The 11,981-nt window shown below is 41.5% G+C and overlaps 1 protein-coding gene across 1 annotated transcript; it reads right to left on the bottom strand.

Annotated features, from left to right (window-relative positions):
• Positions 1–1,298: 1,298 nt before the first annotated feature.
• Positions 1,299–9,970, bottom strand: SPAM1 (sperm adhesion molecule 1). Its single transcript, XM_070425030.1, has 3 exons — positions 9,017–9,970; positions 8,316–8,405; positions 1,299–1,766 (listed from the first exon to the last, which is right to left on the bottom strand). Exons 1-3 carry the CDS (start codon positions 9,968–9,970, stop codon positions 1,299–1,301), a joined length of 1,512 nt encoding a protein of 503 aa, XP_070281131.1.
• Positions 9,971–11,981: the final 2,011 nt, after the last annotated feature.

Here is an 11,981-nt window from a genome sequence, read left to right as displayed (position 1 = left end):
CCCTAACCTTTGCAATAGAAATTGACAGGATTAAAATCAACTGGTATAAATACAGATGTAACAAGACAACAAGACACAGAACCTAGAGAGAGAACCTAGAGACAGGACTTGGCTGGAGATCCTAGACAGAACCTAGACACAGAACCTAGCGGGAGAACCTAGCGGGAGAACCTGGCTGAAGAACCTAGACACAGAACATAGAGACAGAACCTAGAGAGAGAACCAAGAGACAGGACTTGGCTGGAGATCCTAGACAGAACCTAGAAACAGAACCTAGCAAGAAAACATGGCGAGAGAACCTGACTAGAACCTGACGACAGAACCTGACTGGAGATCTGGGCTAGAACCTCGCCGGAGAACCTAGAGAGAGAACATGGACATAGAACCTGGCTGGAGAATCTGGAGAACCTATCGAGAGAACATGGCAAGAGAACCTAATACCAGAACTTCGCTGGAGATCCTGACCAGAACTTGGCTGGAGATCCGTCCACACCTTTGGGGACCCCTGGACCCGCTGGGGTTGGACCCCAGCAGATCAGCTGCCTCCTGCACACCTCTTACTGGGGATGTACCCGCAACCAAAGTACATGCCCTTGACCGGAATCAAACCTGGGACTCTTCAGTCCCACAGGCTGACGCTCCATCCACTGAGCCAAACTGGTTAGGGCTTCATGGCTTTCTTATGCAAAGATGGCTTTGACAGTAGAATCATAATTGGAGTGGAGGATGAAGAACAGAGCTAAGGAAAAGGGCAGCATTTGTCCAAGAGGACCCAAATTGTGAAGAGTGGTCATGACAACTCCCACACTTAAAATTCTCTAGTCGTTCCCCATTGGATTTCATTTGTTCAACAAAAGTTTAGTGGACACCTACTAAGACCCAGATATTGTTCATCACACTGTGGATATAGCAGCAAGTCAGACAGACCTAAACCTGTGGATTGGCAGTGGATGAGCCTGTGCTCATCATGATCATTAAAGAGCTCTAAGAGCACAGGCTCATCCACTTGATCATTATCATCTCATGATGCTTACATCACAGAGAGGTGATGGGGGGTAAAATGTTATGATATGTGTGAATGGAAAAAAAATAGAGCAGGTCAAGAGGTTTGAGAGTGCCTTTATTGTAAAGTCATCATTTGGCCATCATCTGCTGTATACCACTGTTAACACCACACTCAATGTTCCTCCTGAAATTCCTTCTGTCTCATGTTCCCACACACCTCACTGTAACTCATCTTCAAAGCCATAAACCTATGATCTCTTCCATGCCACTCTCAAAATTCTTCTCTGATACCTTCAAAGTCTTGTTTGCATGCCAGAGTATTCGTTTTCCAAAACAATTAAAAATAATAAAAAGAGCACTAAACTTGCACTTGAATGGAATATTTCATTTTTCGACTTTACAATGGCTTTTATACAAACATCTTCTATCATACATACATCGACAGTAATTTCTTGTGTGAAATTAACTTCCTTCTCACAGTCGGTGTTGGAATAGCAGCTGCATTGAAAATGTTCAGCAAACTGTTTCAGGTCTCCCATCGTGGGGGTCCCTAATATTCCAAATGTTCCATTTCCGAAACTTCCAATAATGAAATTATTTTCGTTCAGATGGAGATATTCACTGGAATCCGCGTTTTTCCTTGTGCACATACCTTGCTCCTGGCAAAACACCTGGCTACACATTAGAGCTGCTAGGGTGATATTGATTATGTAAGGATTCATTGTTGTAATCATGTAATCGTGTAGTTTTTTGCAGGTGTCCTGTAAAATTATAAGAAGGTCAGCATATCAAAATCCAACTTAGTTCATAAGTGAATTTATTCACTGCAATAGGAAATTGCTAAGGAAACATGAAAAAACAGACCCAGCAAGCATTAAGAATTATTTTATCTTCTTTACCTTAACAAACAAAATTATTCTGGTTTTTGGTAACATTTATAAGTTTCACATGTTATTTCATGCCACTGAAATAATTGACTGATTGAGGCTTAACATACCTTAGCCTTGGTCTTCTTTAATAATTTATAAACTAGTGGGGGGGGCGGGGAAGAGCGGGCAGAATCTGCTCTGGGGTCCATCTTCCCTGATTGGATTGGACTCACAGTAAACTTAGTTTCCTATCGGGGTGACCTTGGGCAAGTGAATTAACTTGGCTGTGCTTTAGCTTCATCATCTGTAAAATAAGAATAATTATAGCACCTACCCCATTTTGTTGTTGTGAAGATAAAAAGAGGTGAGGTATATAAAAGTGTTTAGCCCAGGGCCCAGCATATTATTAGTTAGCCTTCAAGAAATTATAAATCAATGTAATAAGTACCACTTATTAAAACTTGTCAGATCAGTTTAAACAGCATTGGAGAGAGGGACTACTAAATTGCTAGGTCAAAACAACTACACAGGTGCAACTAAGTATTCTTTACATTAAATGTTATGTATAGCTCGGGTTATGGATGCATTATAACAACTCTTTTCAAATATACTTATTTCGCCGAGTATGAGTGATGAGGAACTAAAATGATTCCTCTTGATATTAGTGCATTCTAAAACTGGGACACTGTCTTTTTAAAAACATAGGAGAGACTTGGAAAACCAAGATGGCGGCATAGGTAAACACCGGAAATTGCTGCCTCGCGCAACCACTTCAAAAATACAACTAAATGACAAAACGGACATCACCCAGAACCACAGGAAGACTGGCTGAGTGGAAATTCTACAACTAGAAGGAAAGAGAAAAGCACACTGAGACTCAGAGGAGGTGCAGAAGTGCAGAGGTACAGAGGCAGATGCGGCAAGGGGCTGGCAACTGAGGACACATTTGTCTTTTTCAATCAGGAGGGAGACACAAGCTCCCGACTGCTCTGAACTCCAGTTCTGGGTGAGTCTCTGGGGACCCAGACTCATACGGGGAGAAACTGGACTGTCTGGCAGCGGGCAGAACTCGAGAGCGGCTTTCTCTCAGAGGTGCTTGCTGCGATTACCAATTACCGCAGGACACTGAGACCCGAGGCCTCTTAGGGCAGGGCTGAGGAGCAGCCATAGCTGTTTTCTCCACCCTATTGATTCCCTGAGACCCTGCCCCACTCAAGCTGCTAGCAGAGGCTTTTGCATATGAATGGACTGGCCCTTTGCAATCTAAAATTACCTAACAAACTGCAGCTGGTCAGAGAGACCCAGAACATTCAAAAGAAGGCCCAAGGCCCCACAGCAGCTTGCATTGCTTCACAGCTGGGCCTCATCTGGGCACCTCTAAATCCCAAACAAAGAAAAGGAATCTGCAGATCTCTCCATAGCTCCTTCTGGGTAGCCTCAGGCAGAGGTTAAATTAGTACCTCCTTAGAGATCCAAGAGCCAGTGTACCCAGTGGTCAGAGTGGGACCATCCAGATTACAACTCCTCAGATACATAAGGGACACACTCAGGGGACAGACTCAGTGAGCACCAAAGCCCCATTGAAGCAAGTCTTGCCCCAGAAGGGTGTCTCCAGCACAGAAGTTCTCCCACCATGGACACAGCTAATTCTCACAGCCAATTGTCCTGGAGGTCAATTCCTCCCAGTGATACCTACAACAATCAAGGCTTAACAACAACAAGACTGTGCACAAAGCCCACAAAGGATGCACCAAGAGTGTCCACCTCAGGTAATTGGGGAGGCTGACCCACTGGGTTCTATAGGACACCTAGCACAGAAAGCCACTCTATCAACACAGGGAAGCATAAAAAATGTGGAGACAAAGAAACAGGTCACAAATGACAGAAATGGAGGAAAGCAAACTACTGGATATAGAGTTCAAAACCATGGTTATAAGGTTTTTCAAGAATTTTCTAGAAACCACTGATAAATTTAGTGAGACCCTCAAGAAATCTAGTGAGACCCTCAAGGTTATGAAAAAGGACCAACTAGAAATTAAGCATACACTGCCTGAAATAGAGAATATTATACATAATTCCAACAGCAGACCAGAGGATCACAAGAATCAAGTCAAAGATTTGAAATATGAAGAAGCAAAAAACACCCAACCAGAAAAACGAAAAGAAAAAAGAATTCAAAAATATCAAGATAGTGTAAGGAGCCTCTGGGACAACTTCAAACATACAAACATCCAAATTATGGGGGTGCCAGAAGAAGAGAGAGAGCAAGATATTAAAAACCTATTTGAAGAAATAATGACAGAAAACTTCCCCTACCTGGTGAAAGAAATAGACTTACAAGTCCAGGAAGCACAGAGAACCCCAAACAAATGAATCCAAAGAGGACCACACCAAGATACATCATAATTAAAATGCCAAGAGCAAAAGACAAAGAGAGAATCTTAAAAGCAGCAAGAGAAAAAAAGTCAGTTACCTACAAGGGAGTACCCATACGAATATCAGCTGATTTCTCAACAGAAACTATGCAAGCCAGAAGGGAGTGGCAAGAAATATTCAAAGTGATGAATGCCAAGAACTTACAACCAAGATTACTTTATCCAGCAAAGCTATCATTCAGAATTGAAGGTCAGATAAAGAGCTTCACAGATAAGAAAAAGCTAAAGGAGTTCATCACCACCAAACCAGTATTATATAAAATGCTGAAAGGTATCCTTTAAGAAGAGGAAGAAGAAGAAAAAGGTAAAGATACAAATTATGAACCACAAATACACATCTATCAACAAGTGAATCTAAAAATCAAGTGAATAAATAATCTGATGAACAGCATAAACTGGTGAATATAATAAAATCAGGGGCATAGAAAGGAAGTGAACTGACTATTCTCAGGGGGGGAAAGAGGTGTGGGGGTGCAGGAAGAGACTGGACAAAAATCGTACACCTATGGATGATGACAGTGGGGGGGGGGGGCAGTAAGGGCAAAGGTGTGGTGGGAACCGAATGGAAGGAAGCTATGGGGGGAAAAAAGAGGAATAGACTCGGAAGTCTATTTCTTTCACCAGGTAGGGGAAGTTTTCTGTCATTATTTCTTCAAATAGGTTTTCAATATCTTGCTCTCTATCTTCTTCTGGCACCCCTATAATTTGGATGTTGGTACACTTGAAGCTGTCCCAGAGGCTCCTTACACTATCTTGATATTTTTGGATTCTTTTTTCATTTTGCTTTTCTGGTTGGGTGTTTTTTGCTTCTTCGTATTTCAAATCATTGACTTGATTCTTTCGATCCTTTCGTCTGCTGTTGGGAGTCTGTATAATATTCTCTATTTCAGGCAGTGTATGCTTAATTTCTAGTTGGTCCTTTATCACAACCTCAAGGGTCTCATTAGATTTCTTGTAGATCTCATTAAGTTTATCAGCAGTTTCTATAAAATTCTTGAAAAACCTTAAAAGTGTGGTTTTGAACTCTATATACAGTAGTTTGCTTTCCTTCATTTCTGTCATTTGTGTCCTTTTTCTTTGTCTCCGCATTTTTTATGCTTCCCTGTGTTGATACAGTGGTTTTCTGTGCTGAGTGTCCTCTAGGGCCTAGTGGTTCAGCCTCCCCAATTACCTGAGGAGGACACTCTTGGTGCACCCCCTTGTGGTCTTTGTGCACAGTCTTGTTGTAGGTAAGCCTTGATTGTTGTAGTTATCACTGGGAGGAATTGACCTCCAGGCCAATTGGCTGTGAGAATCAGCTGTGTCTGCAGTGGGAGAACTTCTGTGCTGGAGACACCCCTCTGGGGCAAGACTTGCTTCAATGGGGCTTTGGTGCTCACTGAGTCTGCCCCCTGAGTGTGTCCTTTATGGTTCCACGGAGCTGCAAACTGGATGGTCCCACTCTGACCTCTGGGTTTCCTGGCTCCTGAATCTCTAGGGGGGTGCTAATCTAGCCTTTGCCTGAGGCTATCCAGCAAAAGCCTCCTTGGAGGGCTTGGGCAGGGCGGGTCCCATGGTATCAACAGGGCGGGGCTAGCAGTTATGGCTGCTCTTAGTCCAGCCCTCAGAGGCTCTGCTTCTCAGTGTCACGGTAATCACTGCAAGCCCCTCGGAGAGAAAGCTGCCCTTGAGTTCCGACCGATGCCAGACAGTTCCGCTTCTCCCGTATGAGTCTGGATCCCTAGAGACTTGCCTGGAACTGGAGCTCAGAGCCTGAGACTCCCTCCCGATTGAAAATGACAACCGCGCCCTCAGCCGCCAGCCCTCTCCATACCTTAGTATTTTACTTCCATACTGCGCCTCCTCTGAGTCTCGGTATGCTTTTCTCTTTCCTTCTAATTGTAGAATTTCCACTCAGCCAGCCTTCCTGTAGTTCTGGATGATGCCCACTCCCTCTTTTAGTTGTATTTTTGAAGTGGTTGTTCGAGGCAGCAAACTCCAGGGTTTACCTATGCCGCCATCTTGTTTTTTTCCCACATCTTAAATAATACGATTCCATCACTATCTTGCCTATACTGCTTCATTGCACTTATACATCAGTTACCTGACATATCTATACTAATAAAAGGGTAGTATGCTAATTAGACCAGACGTCTTCCAGACAACCATCCAGACGTCCTTCCGGACAAAGCCGCAGCAGCTGCCTGAGGCTCAGGCAAGCCATGGATGGTGGCTGCCACTGCCCAGGGCCAGCCTGAGGCTCAGGCAAGCCACCGATGGTGGCTGCCACTGCAGGGGCCCGAGGCCCAGGCAACAAGGGCTGGGCCGAGGCTCAGGCAGCCACGGCTGCTGGCAGTGGCAGCAGTGGAGACATGATGGGGACATCACCTTCCCCTGATCGTCCAGTCTCCTCCTGCAGTGGGAGGCTAGACTGTGGCTTAGGCCCACTCCCTGCCATCAGTAGGACATCCCCTCAGGGCTCCTGGACTGTGAGAGGGGGCAGGCTGGGCTGAGGGACACCCCCTATAGTGCATGAATTTTTGTGCATCGGGCCTCTAGTCTTATATAATAAAAGCATAATATGCAAATTGACTGAACGGCAGAACAAGTGGTCACTATGATACACACTGACCACGAAGGGTCAGACACTCAATGCAGGAGCTGTCCCCAGCCCACAGGCTCCAGGCCAGCCACTACAGGTGTCAGCAGGGGCCCCCCGATTGCCCCACTGGTCACCCCACATATCAGCCCTGATCGCCAGCCAGGCCTAGGTACCCTACCTATACACGAATTTCATGCATCAGGTCTCTAGTTATGTATATAATGTTGTATTCCACTTATGAGAATACTAGAGGCCCAGTGCATGAAATTCGTGGACTCAAGGGGGGTTCCTCAGCCCGGCCTGCACCCTCTTGCAGTCCAGGAGTCCTTAGGGGATGTCCAACTGATGCCGGAGGGGGCCTACGCCAGCAGTTGGACATTCTTAGGGCTGCCACGGAGGTGGGAGAGGCTCCTGCCACTGCTGCTATGCTCACCTGCTGTGAGCTCAGGTTCTGGCTGAGTGGTACTCCCCCCATTGGAGAGCATTGACCACCAGGGGGCAGCTCCTGCATTGAACATCTGCCCCCTGGTGGTCAGTGCACATCATAGCAACTGGTCATTCTGCCGTTCAGTGAATTTGCATGTTAGCTTTTTATTATATAGGAAGGATAGGTTCATGGTGAAAGGACTTTGCTATGTTCACTGCTGTAGTTCTAGCATCTAAATAATTACCTGGTACTTAATCAATAAGCCAAGGGTTGGGAACTTTTCCTGTAAAGGACAGACTGTAAATACTTTGGGGTTTTTTAATGAGATAGTCTTAGTTATTCCTTTGTACTATAAAAGCAGCCACAGATACCTAAACAAATGAGCTTGACTATGTTCCAATGAAATTTTACTAATAGACACTGACATTTAAACTGCACATAATTTTCATGTATTATGAAAAACTATTTTTTTGTTTTTAAAATCCATTTTAAAAATGTAAAAATCACTCTTAGCTCATGTACAGAAAGAAGCAAGCAGTAGGCCAGATTTGGCCTATGGACATTGCTTGCTGACCGTTGCAATAAAACTGTCACCAAATCACTAAATAACTAAGTGGATAAAGCAGTGCTTAATGAAGAGTCGTTGAATGAGTGAAAGAATGAATGAATGCATTCATTCTTTTGAAAAGAGCTATAGCATGGTGTAATAGAAAAGAAAAAAAACCACACACACCAAACACTGTCTGAAGACTGGGATTGTAGTCCTAGAGAACTTCAATTAGTCTCACTGAATTTCTGTTTTCTCACTGAAAAACAAGTACAATATTTCCTGCTCCCCAAAATAACCGCACAATGACAGTCTGATTTAGCCAGCCAGTATTAAGCACCTCTTACTGTGTGCCAAGTATAGTGCTTATTTTATTACTTAATACCTCAATAATCCTCAAAAACATTAAAAGTAGAAATGTTTTCATCTATGTCTTATCAATTCAACTTACCACACTTTGGCTTAAATTGAGGCTCCCCCAGATTATAAGTCCAGAGGCACCTAGAGAAATGGTTTCACCAAGTGTATGTACAAGGTCCTCCTGGCAAATGAGACAGAAAAAGTTAGCAGATATGCATAATAAAATAAAAGTGTTATACATAGGACAATAACACCAAAGCTAAGAATGATGACCCAACAATAATAACTTAAATTTTACATAATTTTCATGTATTATGAAATACAATTTTTCTTTTGTTTTCCCCACTATATAGTTCCATCTTTCACACTACTACTACCCTACCATTAAAAAATATAGGTATTATTTTTACTTACTTCTATTGACAGCAGAGCAGGCCCATGAAAGAAAAAAAGAAAAAGAAACTGAGAAAATATATGGCCTATACTACCTAATCTCCCATGGCTGCTAAGATGCTTGCATTAAAATGAAATGTATTATTTTACATACATGTGGTAATGCAGAACTATATATGTGCATATTCCTAAAGGATATTAAAAGCTAAGTTTCATTCCCTTCAAAAATGATGTTAAGCTGCAGAACTTTTATTCTCCAGAGCATTTGACATCTTCCTCCCGGCATATCGTTGTCAGTTCAGCTCAAATTCTCATTAAAAAGTGTTTTAATGATGTTAAATTCCATCACACACTATTTGTGGGCTCTATTTCATAGTCTGCATGCCTTGATTTGCTTACCTGAGATAGGTATTTTGAAGAATCATCAGTAAAAACTGGGCGAGTATATATATAAACCGGAAGTGGACTTTTTTCATTGGGTACTACAGAAACCCGAATGGCTTCCTTAACACGGTTACGGACAAAGGGTGCAGCGTTAGGAGAGTTCATTAAGTGGGTATTCAAATAAATGGATGGGAAAAGGGCAGTGCTTTCATTCCACAACCAGTTGAGCTCATTATTTCTTTTCTTTTCTATATCAAAGCACACCCCAGTGTAATTGGGTTTAGTATATTGATGATTGTAACAATCAGGAAAAAGATAATAACCCCATAAGTATTTCGGTCGAAGTTTTTTTCCCAATTTCAAAGTCTGTTCCATGAATTTCCTTCCTTCTTTTTCATACTCTTCTTTGGCTACATTGGTGGCTAGTTCGATAGTATATTTTGGATGTTGTCCCACAACATACAGAATAGACTCATTCTTGTAAATATCTTTAGGTTTCCAGTTTCTTGCCCAGATAGGCCTCCATTCTTCCCAATCAATGATGGCCAAGCCTGGCTGGTCTTTTGGTATGTAAAACTCAATGTCTTTCTTAGCTTTAGACAGATGCGATGTTAAGTCACCTAATTGGGGGATTCCTCCGTGCTCTTTTTTGCCGTTCTTATCTATATGAGGATAATAGCCAAGTCTATCAACATAAAATAATATGACAGGTTGTCCTATGGCATCTTTTTGGGGGTTTCCTATTAAAGAGAAGAGGCTCAAATCTATCGACACATGAAACTTCTTAGGACAAGGCTCAGTTGGGGCATTCCAGGCCCAGAGGAAAGAAACATTGGGGAGCATAGGGGTTGCTCTGTAGTCCTTAGTGAAGCAGCATGGAATCAGAAGGAAGATGAACACAACCTGGGATGCTCCACTGGACCCAACAAAGCTCCTAAAGGAGATATACTTGAACCTTAGCACTCCCATGGCAAAGAGAATGACTGCAAGAATCACATCTCTTCCTACACACTTGGGTTTATCGAATGTTTGATGCAAGATTTGGGCACGGGAGACAGACTTGTGGAATGAAGCCTCTTTGATGGGTAAAGGTGTATAACGATATTACTTTTCAATACTATTCTTCCTGCTTTATGTTTCAGGGAGATATTGCAAGTTGCTGCATCTATAACTGAAAAAGAAAGAAATATCAAATCTGTGGTTATACTGCATTTCTGTATCAGAGATTGTAAGCTTTAACAAATTCTTAACTTTAAGTACAGGGAGTTTAACTCAATCTTTGAAGATGGAAGACTCCTGTATTTGAATTAATGAAGTCATTTCCTCTTATGTATGATACAACCCCTATAATCACTAACATTTGTCTCCTTTTCCCAAATCATGACTGTGCAGCTGCAACAGGTGTACGCAGCTACTTTTCCTTTTGCCTTCCCCGTTGTGCAGAATGCTGTATCGATCAATGCCTTAGCAGAAGCCCCTTAAATAAAAATAATTTCTAAGTTGAACCTCTCCTTCCTGTTTATTTTTTTAAAGACCAATTTATTATAGCGTTCTGCCAAAATTTAAAACAACCTCTCATAGAATTGTGAGATTTTATTTTATTTGATTTGAAAGGGGGCGGGGGCAGGTACAAGAAAAGGCAAAATTCACTTCTGAAATAGTAAGTCAAAAGTTTGCCTAAATCTGCTGACTCAGTCAAAATGGCCTATTGAAGTGCTATTTGGAACAGAGCTTTATTGTATCTCAAAGTAATTCACTCTCATGTTTAAAGTTAATAAAACATTTTAGGACTTTATATCTTCCCCCATATAATTCCTCATCACTTTCTCACAATCTACCACCCCTAGCTCAAACCCTTTTTCCCCTTTGTCTTGCCACACCTGCACAATTTCTCATTCTTTCTTTAAATGATATATAAGCTCTCAGACCCTATGCTTGGTATTTCATTTCTTTTCCATAAAGTCTCCCAAGCCACATAAAAATATTAACACCAAATAAAATTTTTTATGCTTTTCTTCTGTTAAATCTCTCTTTGGTTGGTTTAATTCTCAAGCCCAGTCACAAAATCACCTCCCCTACAGAATTTTACATGGTCAATTTTGTCTTTAATGACCTCCCTCAATGTGAGGAAATTTTCTTGTCTCAACAAGAAACCATTTTGATGATGTGGTTTCAACAAAATTCCACTGAAGAAGAAATCCTTTTATAGCATGTGTTCAAATTACCAAAATTTAGCAATCAAAGATATTATTTTAGTATATATTGATAGAATTTAGATACCTGATAAAGTATATACAGCATAAATATATGCATGTGTCTGTGTCAAGAGATATATTAACTATCAGTAAATTTATATAAGATATTAAATCAACCTTAAAGCTTTGGCCTCACTTTCTCTTTATATATATTAGGGACAAATTTTATATATATACTTTCAAAAAATCAAGAAGAGCAAGGCTTATATCTTGCGTGAGTAAAAACTTTTTTGAAAATAAAAATAATGGCAAAGTCACAGAAGCCTTTTGTATTAAGGCATCTATCAGTGAAATATCATAAGATAAATGGGTTTGCGCCTGTTCTATTAGCAATAACCAATGTTTCTCTTCCTTTGACCAGTCAGATGACTTTTGTTTGAATTATCAATATCATACATAATTACTTCTTCTACATAGGGGATTATATCAAGGATACAAATGGCCACTATAGTCTAACACAAACAGAAAACACCTATCTGTTCATAAATTACTTTTAAAAATATATATTTTAATTGAGTTCAGAGAGGAAAGGTGAGGGAGAGAGAGAAACATCAAAGATGAGAGAGAATCATTGATTGGGTGCCTCTTATTCACCCCCTACTGGGGATCAAGCCCATAGCCCTGGTATGTGCCCTTGACCAGAATTGAACTTGGGACCCTTTAGTCTACAGGGCAGTGTTCTGTCCACTGTACCAAACCAGTAATTCATAAATTACTTTTGTCCA

Source organism: Myotis yumanensis, unplaced genomic scaffold, assembly GCF_028538775.1.
Source record: "Myotis yumanensis isolate MYYU_CA2020_CCGP unplaced genomic scaffold, mMyoYum1.0.hap1 SCAF_9, whole genome shotgun sequence".
Lineage (NCBI taxonomy): Eukaryota > Metazoa > Chordata > Mammalia > Chiroptera > Vespertilionidae > Myotis > Myotis yumanensis.
This window is presented reverse-complemented; position numbering and strand designations above follow the sequence as displayed.